This window comes from Cyprinodon tularosa, unplaced genomic scaffold, assembly GCF_016077235.1.
Source record: "Cyprinodon tularosa strain WSP-4 unplaced genomic scaffold, ASM1607723v1 ctg146, whole genome shotgun sequence".
NCBI classification, from domain to species: domain Eukaryota; kingdom Metazoa; phylum Chordata; class Actinopteri; order Cyprinodontiformes; family Cyprinodontidae; genus Cyprinodon; species Cyprinodon tularosa.
In genome coordinates this window covers 187478-208150 of record NW_024038287.1, presented here as the reverse complement: position 1 = coordinate 208150, position 20673 = coordinate 187478, and the positions used below count along the sequence as shown (strand labels likewise).

General features: G+C 38.6%; 1 protein-coding gene across 6 annotated transcripts in view; it reads right to left on the bottom strand.

The window, feature by feature from the left end:
- The window catches only part of rptor (regulatory associated protein of MTOR, complex 1), a 217232-nt gene that overhangs the window by 125106 nt on the left and 71453 nt on the right, over positions 1–20673 (bottom strand). For all 6 annotated transcript variants that reach the window (XM_038278943.1, XM_038278944.1, XM_038278946.1 and 3 more), the window contains exons 6-7: positions 19270–19416; positions 6579–6754 (exon numbers count right to left, since the gene is read on the bottom strand). In XM_038278943.1, coding sequence (XP_038134871.1) covers positions 6579–6754; positions 19270–19416 — 323 coding nt within the window. The remainder of the gene's footprint in view (positions 1–6578; positions 6755–19269; positions 19417–20673) is intronic.

Here is a 20673-nt window from a genome sequence, read left to right as displayed (position 1 = left end):
GATGGTTTATGTTTCACCTCAGATTAAGCATCTTTTATGACATTTTGATATTTGGGAAGTGGAGCATATACATATGAGGCCTCATCAGTCTCATATCATTAATCAAAATGATGAATATAAGACTTTTTGCCACTTTGAATTATTTCAATTTCAACAAAAAATGATACATAGGACTCCAGGCTTAGAAAACCTGTTTTATTAGCCTGAAGAACTTTTCACTTTACAGAAATAAACTATTCAAAAATACTGCAACTATATAATTTACATATTATCAACAGAAATCAATGAAAAATAAAATCTTCACCTCTCTCCACAGTGATTACTGATTCCCAAACAGAGGTTCTTGCACAGATCTACTTGTTTTAAGTATTTTCTAGAAGTCAAAAAGAAGCGCTAAATCTGTTAGCTGTAGATCAGACACAATATTGATCTATCATCTCATGCAATCCATTGATAAGTGATGCAACTACGAAGCACTGGTTTGCACTTTGCCGTCTTAAAGTGCAAGTCATGACTTGAAAACAATAAACGCTCTTTCCTGAGTTGAAAAAGCATTACATTAAGTTCAGAATTTGTAAATGTATAAATAAATGAAGGACTGAATGCTTCTCCTTAAGTGATGGTAAAGACTTTACTAAATAATCCGATATCAGGATAGTTTAGAAATGTTCAAGTTCAACATATTGCAGCATTTAGTAAATAAACATTAATAGATTATTTAAAGAAATAGAAATATTTCTTAATGCTGATGGTGACTTGTAAAAAAATAAAAAATAAGGTCGGGATCAGTAAAAGTAAGAAGGAATCAGAAACCTTTTGAGCTATCGGTGTGAGAGAAGCGCTGATATTTCACTCTGAACCAAATAGGAGGACAGCTCAACAGGTCCATCAAGCTGAAGGCCCCCCAGGAGAATCTGCACCCCGATCTTTTATTCCCTCATCACAGCTTCTCCCTCCCTGTTCCCCTGTGCCATCCAGCTCCCCAATCTCTATTTTAGGAGGCACACATCTTCCACAGATTCCTCCCTACCCACTGCAGTAGCAGCAGGGAAATCCCTTGAAGATGCCGCTCTATCAATAATGATTTTCTGCTCAGCTGAGCAATGAAAGGTACACATGCACCCTCCCTACCCGTCTCTCCCTAACCTCCTCTCTCTGCTCAAACCCCATCATCTATCCTTCAATGCATCTCATTAAAGTTTTAAAGTGAAGGTAAGCCAGCACATCAGTGCATTCCTTCACTGTCCCTCCCTAACCTTGCTGAACTGCTGCAGCACATCCCTAGCTTGTTTTGTCCTCTGCTTCTTGATCCTCTCATCTCAAGGTTTAGGCAATAATATTAAAAGATTATAGAAGAGCTGGTTAAGTGGTGAAGATATAAATAAAGGTAGAACCTTGCATTGGTCATGGCGGGTGTATGTCAAAGTATAAATTAAATTTAGTTCAATTTCATTAAAAAATACCTTGTTAATCCTAAAGGGAAGTTAAACGTAGTAACTCATGTCCTTTTTTTTTTTAGCAGTTATTACAAAGATCAAACTCAGTTTAAAGGCAAAATATCAATTTCTGCTCACAAAGATATTTTTGTTGTTTGGAACGAAGTCTCGGTGTTGGAGAAACATTTCTCTAAAATGAGAATCGATCACATTTAAAACTTCACATTTTAACAGAGAATATCTGTAAAGGTTTGGAGCAGGCACAGTTTTCCATAAAAGGGTCTTTTTGAATGATTATGGTTTGGAAAACTGATTAGCACAAATAATTCATATGATTTGCACTACAAGTTTTTATGTAAAATATTTATGCGGCAAAATGCATTCATAACTTTACTGAGAAAATCATCCTTCTTCTAGATGCATAGAGATGAATGCGTTTTCCATTCCTTAAAGGGCTGTTGCTCCTAATGAAAAATATTCCAACACGTTTTCTTTTGTTGCTTTTTTGTTTTCTCCAATTAATCTTAACACTTTATTTAGAAATAAAAGTTTTATTCCATTTAATTTTAATAAAACTGATGTTAGCAAGTAGGTTTCAAGATTTTAAATGTAACACATATATGAAAATAGTTTGACATCCAGTTGGGCGGAAACTGTTGCAATGACCTGCTATTGGTGGCAGCCCAGGGCGGGGCTATTAGTGTGCACACCTGAAGTGCTTTGCCTCACATTGCTGAAGGCATAAATGACACCCCTGTGTAAGAGACTTGTGCTGAAAACTAGCTGCAGAGAATTGAGGGCCCATGTCAAAAAAGATGAAGATGCAGTCGGTAAGAAATTTGAATTTTATAGGATCTTACTGCTACTGCTCTTTAATTATGTGTAATTTTAGGGGAGTCCTCCTCATTTGATTTATGCTCCTTAATTTGAAAATGGCTGCAGTGGTGTAAATAATTATGGAAATGTACATCCATGTTGTGCTTTATCAGGTTGTGTTGTATGGTACTTAAGATTAAATGTCTGAGCAAGGAGCAATATTGTGGTACATTTTGTAAAACTGTCATGTGTAAAAGATTATATTGATTCAAGTATTTTGATTTCATTTATAGTTTGTGTGTCCTGAATATTATATGTTCACTAACAAACATAACTGTCTTTCTGTCCTAAGGTTTTTACCTGACTGTTGTTAAGACTGACCACAAAACGGAGAAATAAAAAGAATGGAAAAAGTCTCAACTGCTTTGTCTGAGTAAATCCAGCTATACTCTTAAAGTCATGGGTCCAGCCCTTTTAAGTGTGGGGTGCAGTTACTGAAACGCTTCACAGAAACAATTAGGCTGCACAATGAAAGAATCATCAACTAATTTAGAGTGTGGAAACTCTAAAATATGCATTTAGCCGACAGAGGAACCCACTGAGAGCAGTAATTATACCATAACTGTAAAAAAGAAATATGTAAAAACTCTTCAACTGTCAATTTGGTCTGTGCAGAACTCCTCAAGTGGAAAAGTTTTAGTTTCACCTGTTTTAATTTCATAAAAAGTATTCACTAAGGAAACTTTTGCTATCCCATTATTCATCGGTTAATTGAAAAATAATCAACAGATTAATTGATTTAAATATAATCTTTAGTTGCAGCCCTAACATCCAGTGTGACCAAAATAATCAAAAAACGTACTTTTATGAATTATTATGAATACTTAAATATTACAAAAACTCAATTGCAAATTAAAAAAAGGTAATTAGTTGTATCAGGAGTGCAACTCTGAATAAATTATCTATTCTATAATCATTTTGAGTTATTTTTATGTAATATTAAGAGCTTTTCTGCTTATCAGATTTATTTTGATGATAAAACTGCAGAAATAAATAAGTCTGCACATTAAAACATGCACATTTACTTGTTTTAAATTTTTTAGCATTCACTGAGCTCAGGAAAAATGTGTCACATATAATTAATTAACAAATATAAAAAAAACTACAAAAGATATGTGTAAAAAAAAAATATGTGCAGTGGGCTGCACAATGACTGCACAATGGCAGGGATGAGATGGGTTAAATGCAGAGTTAATTTTGTTGCTCTGTACTTGTGACAGTGTAATGACAATGAAACAGTGGTGAAAAATAAATAAATAAAAAAGGGAATTAATCCTGCATCCAGACAGTTGCTGGTTTAAACAACGGTTCCATCGGTCTAAGGTTAAGCCCGCATTGTCCATTGATGGTGCACAGAGCGCGAGCCCGATGGCAGCTGTGGCTATTATGTAGCATAGCACCATCAGCGCGTGAATGTTTTGAAGCATTTTGAACTCCTCTGAATTGAAAAGGCGCTTTATAAGTGCAGGCCATTTATCATTTCCCAGCCGAACCGATGAATCACTGCCTCACCTGAGGCCTGAACAGAAATGTAAACCTGACCCCAACAGAGTCTAAATCAGAATGGAAAAGGCCCAATTTTGCCCAAACTACAGAGATATATCATTTTTTGTATGACGGAATAATTCAGGCAATAACATCAAACAGCCTCTCAGGAACCTGTTTCTGAGAGGAAATGCTGGTAAGTGATCAATATTTATGGTGAAGAAGTGAGACCTCATTATGCTGAAGGTCATGACAGGATGTGGATTTAAAGCAGGGGAAGATGAACTTAACTCTTGAACATTTGTGGCAGAGCAGAAACATTTGTCTTTCTGTATGACACCCTCGGAAGGCAACATGTCATTCCCACTTAGATCCTTTTAAAAAAGTTTGAAATTCAAGGGGAAAATTCGTTAAATCGCTCCTGCGACTTTCAGCATCTACAAAGTGAAATCAGTCATTAAAATGCAAAAATAAAAAAGGTGCTAGGAAATACTGATTTATGCGACCACAGGGACTTTGAACAGAGCAGATAGAGACTGTATCTGGGCAAGTAGTGAGGTGCATTAATGATGAGCTGATCACCTGCTTTTTACAGTTTTCATGAGAGCAGAAATCTCTTAAAGCCAATGGGTAATGAGTGAGCCAGGCAGGCTGGATTTGTGCTTGCTTCCCTTTGCTTCTCTTCTCATTCTTGTAGTCATGAAAGACATATCTAATCAAAGGACAATGAAGGATCAAAACGCATACAAAAATAGTGAAACAGAAGGTGGATTTAACAGAATATCATTAATATTTATCAGAAAACCAGCTCTGTGCATCTTGCAAGCTTCTCGTTCTCTGATAGTTTTTCCAGTTTTTGATGAAGATCAGGATAACCTAAGCTGACATGTCATGGAGGCAACCAATAAAACTATAAAATCCAATCCAGGTTGGTCCACAATGACTGGGTATATTGTGCTCAGATTGAAAGAAGCATGAGGCAATAAAAATATTGAGTATTCATGAGTTTAGTCAGGCTGAGATCAGCTGATGACAGACTTCCATAAACTGTGAAAGTAACTCAGTAGGTCTGGCAGATGAAGACAGATATTACATTGCTGATAAGAAAGTGTCTATAAGTGCACCAGGTTTAGGCAAACCAATGGAACTGAAACATAATAAAAAGTAATATGATGTTACATATTAGGCAGTGCACAGGGATCGATGTTAACCATCGTCGGATCTCCCGGGGCAAGTAGTTTTTATTGTTGGGAGAATATACATTTAATTTCACTTGCCCGCCGGGCAAGTGCAATGATCGCCCAAAAAATTATTTATCACTCAAAATTACTTTAAGATCACCGACATTCGATGAAAACGACCCAGAAGGGTGATTTTCCGACAGATGGCGTGATTTTTGTCCACCTAGTGGTAATTATGATGTAGATACCAAAACGACAAACGGCTGCATTTATTTTGTCAGGGAAAACTGCTCCTGAGTCAGTTAAAAGTCAGAGAATTCTGAAATTATATAAGACTGTGGAAACCCTGAATAAAATAACTATGTATAATGATTCTCAAGGAAAGTCACATATTAATAGTATTATCTTGTATAAACATACCGTGACTCTAAAATAAAAGTTATTCGTTTGTGACATCGACTTCTGTCTTGTGATTTATCTTAAGTTTTAAACCTGTCAAGTTTTTTTTAGATTTTTAACATTACAATTTATATTTTTCCAAGCACACAACAGTTTAAAGCAAAGTTTAGTTTGAAAAGAGGAGATGAAACGCATGTTAGCACGGTAATGTAGGCTTGAGTTCATTATCTGACGCATGCATATACACACCAGGAACCTGTAAACTTAAAAAATACTGAATTACAAAAAACATTTAAAAAACAAACATGTTTCATTCATATATGTATAAAAATGAATATTAGGTACAATATTTATCAAACATTATACTAGGCAAGTAAAAATTGTCTCTAGGCAAATGAAATGTGAAAGTCACTTGCCTGAAGATAAAAATCATTAACGTCAACCCCTGAGTGGACTAGATGATATTATGCCTTCTTTGTCATCCCTGGCCCCAAATATGACCCCCCCCCCCCCCCACCAAAAATAAATAAATAATAAACAAATAAATAAATATATATATCTTTTTTGTGACTGTATACCAAGGCTGTTCGTGTGTCTCTATTAGCTGATGCAACCATGTCATGCTAAAAAGGAAAACCCAACACTGACAGCTGCTGCGTTTCTGATGCAACCAATGTGCTTTATCTCCAGCTTCCATCAGTATGGTCCTTTGAATGATATATCGCAGTGCATTTACATCAGGCCACCAACTGTATCAACCAAACCTCATTTTTCTTGAACATCTTCCACCTTTTTTTTTTTTTCTGACGTTTCCTCTACAGGGATGATCACCCTGCATCATTGCAGATGGTGTCGGGCTACATTTTTCATCACAGCTGAATATTCCTCATCAGCTGAATACTGAGCAGCAGCTTGGAGGAATAGCTACTCTGTGCCCAGCATGTATGACAGCGTGCCTAGGCAATGATTGGCAAATACAGAAATAACACTAAATAAATAAAACATCCCCTGCATGGTCAAAGTGGGAAAAAAATTTGTTTATACAATTCTGAGGCATATTTGAGTCTTACCAGTAAAAGTCAATGAAAACAATAGATAGGATAATAGAATGCACAGTTCATCTACAGGAGGAGGAAATTATTGAAACATATTCTTGGAGGCAACAAGTGAGACGATTTGACTATGAGAAACAGAAATTTACCATCTCAGCGCAATTTTGATAGGCGTGGTGAGACAGGAGGTGAAGAGGTCAGCGGGGAGGTCCGGGTTCATGGGAAGCAGCTCGTTGGCCTCACATGCAGCCAGCTGGATGCAGTTCTTCATTGAGGGCGGAAGCGGCATCTGTGCAAGCGGGTGGCTGGGATTTATGGCTGCAACCTGAAGAGACATACAACAACACACAAAGCTAGAATGAAACTTCATTTGACGACCAGAAGAAAGAATGTAAATATGCACTCAGAGCAGGTTTCACATTACTAAATATGGCAGCTAAGCCAACCCACAAGGGAGTCTGGCTTTCAGCTCTGAAACAGCATTTTATTGCAGTTACTTCACTGCATGACCTGTTCTCTCAGGAAATAAACTAATGTGAGGGCAAGGAGCTGTTGTACTGACACTGGGATTTAAAACAAACAAATCCAGCTCTCATCTGTCTGAGTAAAAAGCAGCAAACGGCGTCTTTAATATTTCATTTTGATCCTCTAGTGTCGGAAAGCCTGACTTAACTTGTTAGTGTAAAACCAGTCACCTACAAAGGAAAAACACATTTAAGGCCTAAAACAAAACAATATGATGTGGTAACACAGCTGGAGATATAATTCACACGTTCACAGAGGACTCAGCCGCTTCTTCACCTTTATTTTGGTATTTTCTTTAAAATGACAAGGAAATTATGGTTGAAATTTATTCGTTTTCCAAGGATCTTCAAAGTGTACACAGAATAAATATAGTTGGACAGATTAATGGTTTGATGCTTCAGCAGGTGGTTGGAGCGACGGACTGGCAGATGGACGGATGGATCAGGTTGGATCGATGTTCAGAAGGAGAGAAAAACGCAAAAAAAGATAGATGGACATAGAAAACAATGGACTGACTGCAGATATAGCAGATTGGGAGAAACACTTAAATGCCTCAAAGTGATATATTGTATTTAGGGCTAAAGCAATTAATCGGATTAATCGATTATTGAAATAATCGTCAACTAATGTAGTAAGTTAACTTGAGTATAGAGACTCTAAAATATGCTTTTAGCTGACAGAGCAACCCACTTAGAGATGTAATTATATCAAGATTGTAAAAATAAAAAAAAGATTGTTAAAATTTTGCATTTAAGATAAAAAAAAAAAAAAAACGTTTCTTCCGTCCCTATGCTCTATCCAGAACTCCTCAAGTGGAAAAGTTTTAGTTTTACCTGGTTTGATTTCATTAAAAAAAAAAAAAAATTTCTTTAAGAAACCTTTGGCTATATGATTATTAATAGATTAATTGAAAAAATGATCCATAGATTAATTGATTTGCAAAATAATCTTTAGTTACAGCCCTAATTATATTACTTCAACTAAGGAAGAGCTTTCTGAAATCAAAGCAAACAAGACAGTTGATCTGAGGTGTTAGGAACAAATGTACAACAGGTGATGGCTTTAGCACTCAGTCACCACCTACAGCAGTCTGCTCTGATGTCATCCATGCAAGCAAACTGCTCTCATCTGACTCCATTTCACTCTAAGGCTAACTAAATGCTGAGGAAGACAATTATCATCTCTCCTTTAACTTCTACTAGACCATAAAATGCTTCTATATGCTAACCCATCCTAACAAAGCAGTTTCATACTGATTATTCACCTTTGTCCCTGCAGACTGCAGATTTGGACTGTATGCTACTTTATAGTAAGGATACATTTAGATGGAAGATGGCAAAAAAAAAAGGTATTGGCAGAGCAATGAAAGTGGTTTTATTTTTCCCAATGCTGCACAAAAACAAGCTGAGAATTATCTTGCTTATAATATAAATCACAGCTTTCAAACAGACAAAACAATGATAACAGGTTCCCTGGAGAATAAAAAAAAGTGTTTAGGCAAATAGTTGAAGTTTTCACTGCCCCTTAGCAGTCAGTCTGCAATGGAAAACAATTGGCCTGTTTATTCTAGGAGCCAAATTATGGAGCTACTTCAACATCCCAGGTTGGCTGAGCCAATACTTCCCAATGTGAGATATGGAAGCTGCTTGCAGAAACTTTAATTGTATTTGGAGCTCTTGACTATTTATAGGCTCATTCTGTTTAGGACTCCTGGTGTGTTTGCCAGGACTTCTATACAGTTTGTGTGTTGTGCTGAGTAGACTTTAATGAGTACTGGATCGTATCAGAGGCAGCAATCCAACCCCCCCCCCCCCCACCCCCCCTATCATCCCAGACTCTGAATGCATGTTTCTTTCAGTTTGAAGCACTGCCTAATTCTGGAGATAAATCAGTCAGGGAGTTGTTATTCCAACAAAAAATATAATAAACGGCTTGATGATGAAAAAACATGATCATTTCAAAAGCAAACTCTGACTTTAGCCGTAAAAAAAAAATCATAAATGAATTTGATTTTAGAGAGTTTAAATCATTAGAAATGATTCATTGTTTCTGTTACTGTCCACCATACGGGCCTGTAGCTGCAGTTTCCTGTTCTAATTGACAGAATTTGCACACACTTTTGGTCTAATGCTGTATAACCCTTCTTTTCAAGGTTCAAGGTGTCATGCCCCAGAGATTGATTTCTGCACACCCATAGTTCCTTTTTTGAGCACCCTTCTATGATCTTGGAAGAGTCTCAGTGCTCTTCTCTGATCCTTGACATCAACAAGGGGTTGTTCAGGCAAGGCAATACAAGTTTATTTATATACCACATTTAATAAGCAAGACGAAGTACACTGCAATAATATAAAGGCAGCTCAAATAACTAAAGGAGATACAACTGAATAATTAAAATAAAATAAAATATTATATTAAAAAAAAACATAAAACACATAAAAGTTAAAGAGATTACGCTCTGTCCCATTTCTATCACTTGCACTCATTTTGGGTCCTAGCACACGGTTTTTCGCATTTACGTGTAAGGGTAAGTGTGTCCCAATACTTTTAAGAGCTAGGGGGAAGTGCCCTTCAACCCTTAAAATGCTACCTTTAAACCAAGGGTGGTCAAGAACTGACTAGGAACGAAGTCGTCAGGCTGTGGTAAAGAACTGCACAAATGTACCGGTAAGTATATTTTTGCAATTAACAGCATGTTTCAAAAAAATGTGTTGGGATATCTCAGTTAGATGTAAATACAATTGAATTCCGTACCCTTGTGTTAAAACGTGAATATAGCAAAATCACTATTTTTTGTAGAACACAAATCTACCCAGAGAGATGTTTTTTAAATACACGTAAAGCATTATGATTATGCATGAAAGCTTTTAACAAAATCACTTTATCACCATTTCTGTTTTGATATGTGCAATTGCCAAGGTGACTATTACAGCATAGATGGTATAACGTTACGCATAATTGTCATTGCGATAGATTGCTGCACAGTGAATGCACACAGTAACTGTCATAAGGCATGATATTTCAGGTTTATGAGTAATATCTCTGTAGTTCCTGGGCCAATCCATAAGAAAAAAAAACTGTTGCCCAATGTCTTCTATGTCAGCAGAATAATTTATCTTCTCATAAAGGTGTCAAAAATTGGACCACAGACTGCAATCTTAAATAATTAGGTGAAGACGGCAGAGTCAAAGTCCACTAGGAGTGTGGGAAAAAATTGTTTTGGCAATAAGTATCAATTTTTTTTTAAGTAAAACATTGCCCAGGGAAAATGGGGCCCTTTAGCTGTACGGCGCAGCACATTATCTGTAGTTGAGGCAGTCAGCGGGGAAGACATGAACTGACTCAAACCCCAAGCAGCATGGATACCAAAATAACTCAACGATCAATATCATCTGATGACCATATACAGAGGTTGCTTTTTTATCTATATATTTCATTTTGATAGCAAGAAAAATTTAGGGATATATGGTGATATTGCAATATTGTGATAATATTGTATCATGACCCACGTATAGTGACACACATCATATCACAACACCCATGACAATACTCACCCCTAACTTCCACTGTATATAAAAAACATTTTTTAAATTGATTTGAAGCAATTTAGGGTTTGAGCGCTTTTACAGTTTTCTATGGGTTTATACCAGATTAGTGGAGCATAATAACTAAAAGTAACATAATTCAGATCAGACACATTGATCACTGAACCTCAAATTGCAACATTATTGTGCAATAAACACTTTATACCAGGCATCCCCAAACTCGGTCCTCATGGTGCCCTGTCCTGCAGGTTTTAGAGGTTTCCTTGCTCCAGCACAGCTGATTTTAATTGAAAGCTGATTAACAGGCTTTTGGTCTACTGCAATCATTATAACCAGCTGTGCTGAAGCAGAGAAATCTCTAAAACCTGCAGGACAGGGGGCCTTGAGGACCGAGTTTGGGGATGCCTGCTTTAAACGAAGTTAAGAGTCAGATGAACAGCTATTGTTACTGCCCAGGTGGCTTCCACGGTGAATCTTACAAATGTTTGAAGCCAGTTTTCTCCTTAAAGTACTGTGGAAAGGTAAATATTTAATCAGTTATGTCTTCAATTATTTGACATCATTGGAAATCTTCGACTCCACTCTTTTAGGATCTGTATACATCTCCAAACAAGTGTAGACTTGTTCCAGGTTCGGCAACAGCCCCTTACATTTGTGTTGCCAATTAACCTCTGGCTGCAAATCGCAATATAACATCTCAAGAGTAGAAAACCTGTTGATAGATCAATAGATTTCTCTATAGCCCTTAAAATGAGTTTAAAAAAATCTATTGTATGAAATATTTGAAGGAGGGGTGGTAAGGGCCAAAACTACTTCCAGTGTTTGCAAACCCCTTTGGGAAAATAGGAAGCAAAGCAGGAGGAGCTTGAGAAAAAAAAGATTAAAGTTGTCTCAAATTCTGATCCTGAAGATGTATTTCTGCTTTAAAGAAACTGACTCAAACATTAGATCATTAGCTCTGTAGATAATCTCTACAAGATGATCTTAAATGATTTAGTGACATTAAATGTAGATTTCCGTTAATCATGTAAACAGAAAAGTTTAATCAATTAAATGTTTGTTAATAAAAGACTGAGGTGTCATGAAGGTGGTAGCATCTCCAAACTAACAGCCAGTAGATATGTTGTTTTAAAGAGGAAAGTATTTGCGCAACCCAGTTTTCTGTAGTACTCCTAAAGGTGAATAAAGAGGTTAAACTTGGGTGAGTGCATATGTGCGTGACCCTATTAGGGTATCATACTAGCATAGACATCAGCCCTTCTTAACTACATAACTAGATATGGAAATGGTGCAGCACTGGATATACTTTCCAGATATAATGTACCAACATGTTTACATGCATCTAGGAGGAGAGCTGCTGTTAGTGCCCCCATCCTCCTCCACCAATAGCCAGAGGCTCTTAGTGAAAGGCAACAGAAAATATATGGGGGGTTTTTTGGCCAAGATGCCAAGAAAAGTTAGTTGAAAGCATTTCATTTAGCTAAACAGATTACAGTTACCAGTAAGGCTTACTAAACTTTGAAGAAATTCTTGTAATGATGCAGGGTAGATTTATATAGGAATTCTTTATTGCTGTATATGCTGCTCTTTACAAGCTCAATAACTCATTAATAGGCTCTGTAATGGAAGGCGAGAAAAAAAGGGTGAAAAAAAAGCTCAGATCTCATTACATTATGTATTTAACGCATAGCTTTAAGAGATCTCTGTGCGCATGAATAAATAATGATATTAAAAAGAAGAATGGTCTCATCTAACAGCTACAGCAAGGTGCGGGACCGTGTTCCTTTTCATCATATCAAGCACATTTTTTTTGTGTCCGACTATTGCTGCTCGGATGGATTTGTGCCAGTCTTGTTACAACATAATTCCTCCTCCAGCTAATTAGGAGTTCCTGCTTACAGAGAAATAAATCACAAACAAAGTAGCATGTGCGTCTCTAATGCTTCTCGGTGTGTCAGCTTAAGAACATCATCTAGTGAAAGAAAGCATGTCACTGCCAGCCGCGATAATCCTGACGGTAAACACAACAGCAGCGGTGGCACAAGCTGATTAATGCTAAGCATCCACCGTAATTATCATATTAGCATATTGTAATCTGCCAAATTATTATGAAAATTATAACAACAGTCTTCTTTCTCTTTCACCGGGGACAAGATAGTAGGATACTGCTGAAGATTCTCTTCACCCCCAAATGCACCGTTAAATTACCTCCTCCTTGGAAGAGAATTTCAGCCATTTTCAGCAGAAGAGAGCTTCCATGTGAAATACTAATTGAGAACTACAGTGTAAGAGCTACACATGCATTATTCATTGCAATATTACAAGAAGAAAGAAGGCTTAAGGGAACCATCCTGGAAACAATGAAACCACAGCATACACAAACACGGAAATACCCAGAGAGCAGCATGTCTAAGGGCTGCACTGATTCCTTATGAACATCCAACACACATACACACACACTCTAAGCTCAGCACCTAATGCACCAAGCATGTTTGCTGAGTGCACACAGGAAGTGAGAAGACATTTAAAAGGAACCAGGTGGCCTTATAATTGTTCACTCAGTGCATGCATCCCACACTAAAGCACTGATGAACTGCATGGACCAAATGAGGTCCATAACATAGAAGCGGGGGGAGGTAATAAAACACCCCCGTTGTCTCTCATACCTCCCTATTCTCAGGCAAGGACTTGATCGGCATCACTGTGTTTTCAAGTAGAACGGCCCCTTGTGGAGTCAAGCGTGTGTCTTAGGGCAGGAGCCGACAGCTGATGTTCTTTGGTGGTGTGTGGTTGGATGATTCCTGCTTTGGCCCGGTGAAGATCAGGCAGAATGTGATGCAACACACACACTATCTGCGGAGAACAATCCCCTTGCAGAAGATATTCATAGCTCAAAAACTTTTAAACAGCTACAATCTTATCTATAGATAATTTCATCTGACAGACTCGTGTAAAAATAGGGTTTTTAATAGATTGTTTTCTATGCAAAAATAGTATATTTATAATTTGGAGTTTTTAAATATTGTGCGCTAATAGTTTTTGCTATGATCATAGTTTAAAACCTTATAAATCAATAGATTAAATAATTTCTCTCTCATCTTATCCAAACCTTTGTAGGTGAAAGGCATCTGTGGAAATTGTTTTTGAAATATTTCTAGACATTTTCAATTGAATTTAGGTCTCCGCCATTCAAATATATATAAATACTATCATCTAATATGACAGCCTTCCAAGATAATGATGCTACCAAGCCCCTTTGCTGCTAAAAGTACCGGGTTTATGCAGGTTTTTCAACCATGGGTGGACCCGCTAACAATGGGCATTTGGCTTCCTTCCCACTGGCAGAAAAAGCTGGGCCTAACTTTTAGCTGGCAAACTACATGACCTCTGTGCCCCCACGTCTGGTGACGCCATCATGCTGGGTTAGCTTTGAAGATGTCACAAGTGCAACAGAAATCAGGAAAATAAACAATGGAGAGCAACATGGAAAGAAGCCAGGACGTAGTAAGTGTGATTTATTGTTTCGCTCTTTTATCTTTTTGAATCCCTCCCACCAGTGCTGCTCCATATTTATTGAATGTGAACAGAGTTGTTACAGCTTGTTAGATCAGAAGCGACTGGCGCAGTGTGTGTTGACGCCCGTAGGTTGCACATAATTTAAGAGATGGGGGATCTGGAGTCAACAAGTCATCTCTATGTCTTTCCGTAAAAGTGCACAATTCAAATGTGAAAACGCTTTCTGGAGAGGTGGCGAAACATTTTCAAATCTTGAAAACCAAGTCCAGTTGATTTTTTGGAACTTTTATGGAATGACTATGACCTGGAAGACTGAGAATCTTTATCAGCATCGTCTCTATGTCATATGTTTGTTCTGCAATGCCACTGAACCAGGTGAGTCCAATCTGCACAGGTTAATTCCCCCTACAGATTGGACTCATCTGGTTCAGTGGCTGGGCAAAACAAACACGTGACATAGAGAGGACTTGTTGGTGCCAAATCCCCCATCTCCGTGTAATTTAGCAGGTCAACTCAGGTCTGGTGTTCCCACGGCATGTCGATCAGGGCTGAGGCGATTTAAACGTAGGTCATTCCGGGTCAGTGGGAAAGGGGTATTATTTATTAAAGTGCCTTCTACAGATTGATATTGAGCCTCTATTGAATGTATTGATTGTCCATTTCACCAGTTTTGGTAGATAGCCATGTCTTTGTACTTTTGCAGATGTGCATTTTTTTGGAGGATTCCATAGAGCAGCTTTAAACTGTCTCACAGCATTGCCCTTGACCGGTCTTGGTTTTTTGTGCTACATGATGCTGGAGTGTTCAGAGATCACCAGCTTATGTACTGAGAATAAATGACACACTGGTAGCCTCGTCAGTAGCTTCGTGACTTCTAGTGGCAGTTCCGGAGATCCTCTCCTGAGTTATTATCAGTTTTTTCAGTCAGCCCCTTTATCCCAACCTTCCATTACATCACTCTATTACATACAATCACTTTAATGGAGTGGGAAGTGCAAGTACCAGTTAAAAATAGTGATATTGTTATGAACATTATGCAACTTCCCATGCATCTAACTAAATGACACCTTAAGCCTAACCACCCTATACTCTATAGCTGAACCCAAACGCTTTGGGATTAAAACTTTATTGTACATCAAAGCTGCAAATATCTTCAAAGTACAGTGTTTTCTGCTATGGAAAATGTAAAACAGAAATATAAATATGTTCAATCAAGGTGTGTCTATTGATTCTGCTGTTGTCAAACTCAGTCCTTAGGACCCCCTGTCCAGCATGCTTTAGGGATTCCCCTGCATTTACACACCTGTCTTAAGTAAATGTGTGATTAGCAGGTCCCTGCAGCCTATGGTGGCTGCTGAGGAGGGAGTGTACTCATTTGATACATGTTTGCTGGAACAGAGACGCATCTAAAACATTCAGGAGAGCGGGTCCAAAGGACCCTGTTTGAAACCCACTGAACTTATTAGCATCACATGTGTCTACAGTATTATAATCAGTGGGTATATAAATATAGCGCTACCATTAGTCACTGCGGTTTCTTGACATAGTGTGTACCACACTCAATGTGGACCACAGAAAGCCAGGGAAAGAGTTGTCTGCACAGAGATTAGAAATAAAATTATAGACAGGAATGTTCAAAGTAAAGGCTATAATACCATCTCCAAGCAGCCTGATGTTTCCGTGGCTACAGTTAAACCTAAGTTCGATGGGACTGTAGCCAACCTCCCTAGATGTGGCCTCAGGTGGAAAATAGATTACAAATCAATGAGCCTGATAATAAGAATGGTAACAAAAGAGCCAAGAAAAACATATAAAGAGTCTAAAGGTGAACTTTATTCTTATGGAACATCAGTATCAGATCGTACTAAGTGTTGTTGTTTAAGCCAAAGTGGACTTACTGGGAGATGACCAAGAAGACCACCATCGTTGAAAACAAAATATTAGAAAGTATAACTAGAATTTGCCGAGCTACATGTTGACAAACCACAAAGTTTCTGGGAGAATGTGACACGTAATGAGGAGAAAGAAATTAAACTTTTTGCTAAAACACATCACCTCGTTGTTCTGGGGCTGCGTTGCTTCAACTGACTTAGGGTGTCTTAAATCTCTACAGAGTTCAATAAAATGTCAAAACTATCAAGCGATTATAGAGAGAAATGTGCTCCCCAGCGTCAGAAAGCTTGGTCTCAGTTACAGGTCATGGACTTGCAACAGGATAATGACCCAAAACAAACAGCTAAAAACTGCCCAGAATGGCTAAGAGGGAAAACTGGACTATTCTTAAGTGTCCTTCTATGAGCACTGACCTAAATCTTATTGAACGTCTTTGGAAGGAGCTGAAACATGACGTCTGGAAAAGGCAACCTTCAAACCTGAGATAACTGGAGCAGTTTGCTCATGAGGACCAAAATACCTTTGCACTGTCGTATGTCCGACCAAAATAGACCAGGGGTCTATCTCAGTCGAAGCTATGCAAGCAGTTGCACAAACTTGTGCGTGGTCTGACCAGCCTGAGGTATTCTCATCCAATGTTCTTCGAAAACTAGATCTCATGCAATCCATTTTTTTCTGGCAGATAAGACACTAAATCGTTTCTGGGGTGTTCAGGTCTTAAAGGAATAGTACACCCAAAACATGATTAGCCTTCATTTTCTACTCACCCCCATGCTGAACAACACTCTGGAGTACTTTTTTGATATATCAAATGCATCTGGAGATCTGGGAGGCTTCTTGCTGTCTGCTGACATTCAAATAATGGAGGTCTACGGTGCCCGAGACAGAAAGGTCCATAATAGTCCACAAAAACGTGTCAATATTCCTCCATACTGCTCGTCCAATGTATTCCAAGTGTCCTGAGTGGGTAGCATCCAGAATTTACTCGAAACGAAGTCATTTAGAATGTTTTTAGAGCATAAACAGTAGTGTATAGGATTTCCTGAAAGCGCGCGCCAGCGCGTTCAGGACGCTACGGAAGCCGGCAGACCAAACCAGATGAAAGTGCGCATTCAGCGTCTGCTCTGCTGATAATGCAAGCGTAGAAGAAGAAATGTGTTGTTTACCTGTGCAAAGAAAGAAACAACGAAAGAAAAATGTCTGAGGACTTCAGTGTTGAGGAAGAGCAGGAGTTCTTTGCCGAGCTGAATGCGCTGGTTTGGTCTGCCGCGGTTTCCATAGACTCGTGAACGCGCTTTTAGGAAATACTATACACTACTGTTTATGCTCTAAAAACATTCTAAATGACTTCGTTTCGAGTAAATTCTGGATGCTACCCACTCAGGACACTTGGAATACATTGGACGAGCAGCATGGAGGAATATTGACACGTTTTTGTGGACTTTTATGGACCTTTCTGTCTCGGGCACAATAGACCTCCATTATTTGAATGTCAGCAGACAGCAAGAAGCCTCCCAGATCTCCAGATGCATTTGAGATATCAAAAAAGTACTCCAGAGTGTTGTTCAGCATGGGGGTGAGTAGAAAATGAAGGCTAATCATGTTTTGGGTGTACTATTCCTTTAATACGGCCTTTACATCCCTACTATTATTTTTTTCCAAAGTGTTTTTAAACAAGTTCTTTTTATGCACAATAAGTGTATGCAGATGACACACCTGAATTTTCCAACTTTGGGACGATAAATAATTATTTTATAGTACACCAGATACAGAAAAAAAATCATCCCCAAACCCCCCAATTTTCTTTTTTTTTTTTTTTTGATAAAATCTAAGTCCTTTTTGAAACCGAGAATGAGGATTTTTAAAATCCGTTTCTAACAACCTTACCATGACCTGATAAAACTCAGAAAAACAGCAGGTTAATCTGAGGGCAGCACAGGCATTGTAGCGACTCAGCAATTTATCTTCTGCTTTCACCTTTACTTTTTAAAAGGAATGCAGCATTCACTGTGGCTCCTCTTTGCCAACTTACAGTTCAACACTGTACATCTTCTGCCTTTCTCTCTGCCGTTCTTTCCATTAATCTACAGTTTGGCAAAAACTTCTTTATGAATAATTGAAATAAATGACAGTGCCATCTCATCAGGAATTCACATTGAAAGTTTCACCAGAGGAGAAAAGATAAGACCACATAATAAAGAAAAGGTGAGGTGTAGAGAAGACTGAAGCAGTGATGGAGCACTCACAGAGTTCATACACACTGTTAGAGTAAAAAATAAAAAATAAATAAGAATTTTACAAACTCAAGTTTCCTGTGAGGGAGGGAGGGAGGGAGGGAGGGAGGGAGGGAGGAAGGAAGGAAGGAAGGAAGGAAGGAAGGAAGGAAGGAAGGAAGGAAGGAAGGAAGGAAGGAAGGAAGGAAGGAAGGAAGGAAGGAAGGAAGGAAGGAAGGAAGGAAGGAAGGAAGGAAGGAAGGAAGGAAGGATTGATAGGAAGCAGCAAATAAAGAAGTAGAATCCCATTTAAAAAAGGACAACAAAACAAGAAAAAGGAATGGACAGTATTACAGGATAGAATGAGAAAATGTTTAAAGAATAGGGTACACAAAGTAGGAAGAGAGGAAGACAGAAGGTAGAACGGATCAAAAACAGAGGAAGAGAAGAAGTAACGACAAAGGCAAATAAGGAAAGAGGAAACAAACAAGGATAGATTGAAGGACAACGGAGGGGAAAGAAAACATGTAATATAAAAAAAACAGCGTTAAGTAGGGAGGAGAGGATATGAATGAAGATCGGAGGGAAGGCAAGAAGGATATGAGTAAAGGTAAAAAGGAAGGAAGAAAGAGCATTCAAAAGAAGGAGACGGCAGGACTAAATGAATAAATGAAGACGAATATTTGAAAGTACCAACATTTTTCTTTCCTCTATTTTTTCATTCTAATCCAAACTTGGAAAACTAAATCAGACTTCACACTTTTCCAGACCTTCCCAGTCTGACTGGGAACCCTCTGTTTATGCATGAGGGGAAGAAGCCGAGTCCTTTGGATCCAGCTGCCCATTAGCACCAGCACAGCACTGAGGAAGGAACCCAGCTGAGAATTATGACTCAACACCAATTAGGCTCAACCTCCATAACTACTGCACATACAGTAGGAGTGTGCTCAGCTGGAACACTCCCGGTATCAGCTTAATAACTCTTAAATACCAACACTTCATGTTGTCCCATTTGCGCACCAACTCGATGTGTCTGTATGACTCATCTATTAGCGGACCATCCTACCCTATTAAATCCCATCTTGTATCTCATCATTTCTGTGTGCAGAAACATGTAGCAAACCACAAGTGTTTTGTTGCAGCCCCCTCACCTCCAGTTCCTGTTCTCTCTGCAGGGCGAACTGCTTAAACGACTTGACAATAATTCCAGCGTTGGAGCAGTCGTAAACGAAAATAGACGGGCTCCCCATCCACGTCTGCAGGTCATAGATGGACAGAGGGATGTACTGGGTGTAATTCTGGAAAATAGGAATGAGACGAGTATGAGATATAGTGCAATGCGTTACTGCTGATAAGTCACTTTTATAGATTTTTACTGTGTTCAATTATTCAATAGACCTCTGCTTGATGGAAAGTACTGATTTAAAAAAAGGGGAAAAGAGAAAACCATAATGTGTGCAGGGTTAAAAACATGCCAATGTTGGAAATACAAGCATAGTATTTTATATTGGAAATAATCATCAGCTTAATTTTCAAATAAAAAACACTTTAGACAAAGTTATCAAATAAGGCAAACAAGTTATTCAATCAGTCTGTGGTTCTGCTCAGGTGTTAGGGAAGCCCAAGCTTCTTTAGTAGCAGCCTTAAAGGAATAGTACACCCAAAACATGATTAGCCTTCATTTTCTACTCACCCCCATGCTGAACAACACTCTGGAGTACTTTTTTGATATCTCAAATGCATCTGGAGATCTGGGAGGCTTCTTGCTGTCTGCTGACATTCAAATAATGGAGGTGCCCAGCGCCCGAGGCAGAAAGGTCCATAAAAGTCCACAAAAAAGGTGTCAGTATTCCTCCATACTGCTCGTCCAATGTATTCCAAGTGTCCTGAGTGGGTAGCGTCCAGAATTTACTCGAAACGAAGTCATTTAGAATGTTTTTAGAGCATAAACAGTAGTGTATAGGATTTCCTGAAAGCGCGCGCCAGCGCGTTCAGGACGCTACGGAAGCCGGCAGACCAAACCAGATGAAAGTGCGCATTCAGCGTCTGCTCTGCCGATAATGCAAGCGTAGAAGAAGAAATGTGCTGTTTACCTGTGCAAAGAAAGAAACAACGAAAGAAAAATGTCTGAGGACTTCAGTGTTGAGGAAGAGCATGAGTTCTTTGCCGAGCTGAATGCGCACTTTCATCTGGTTTGGTCTGCCGCGGTTTCCGTAGCGTTGTGAGCTCGCAGGCGCGCGCTTTCAGGAAATCCTATACACTTCTGTTTATGCTCTAAAAACATTCTAAATGACTTCGTTTCGAGTAAATTCTGGACGCTACCCACTCAGGACACTTGGAATACATTGGACGAGCAGTATGGAGGAATATTGACACCTTTTTTGTGGACTTTTATGGACCTTTCTGCCTCGGGCGCTGGGCACCTCCATTATTTGAATGTCAGCAGACAGCAAGAAGCCTCCCAGATCTCCAGATGCATTTGAGATATCAAAAAAGTACTCCAGAGTGTTGTTCAGCATGGGGGTGAGTAGAAAATGAAGGCTAATCATGTTTTG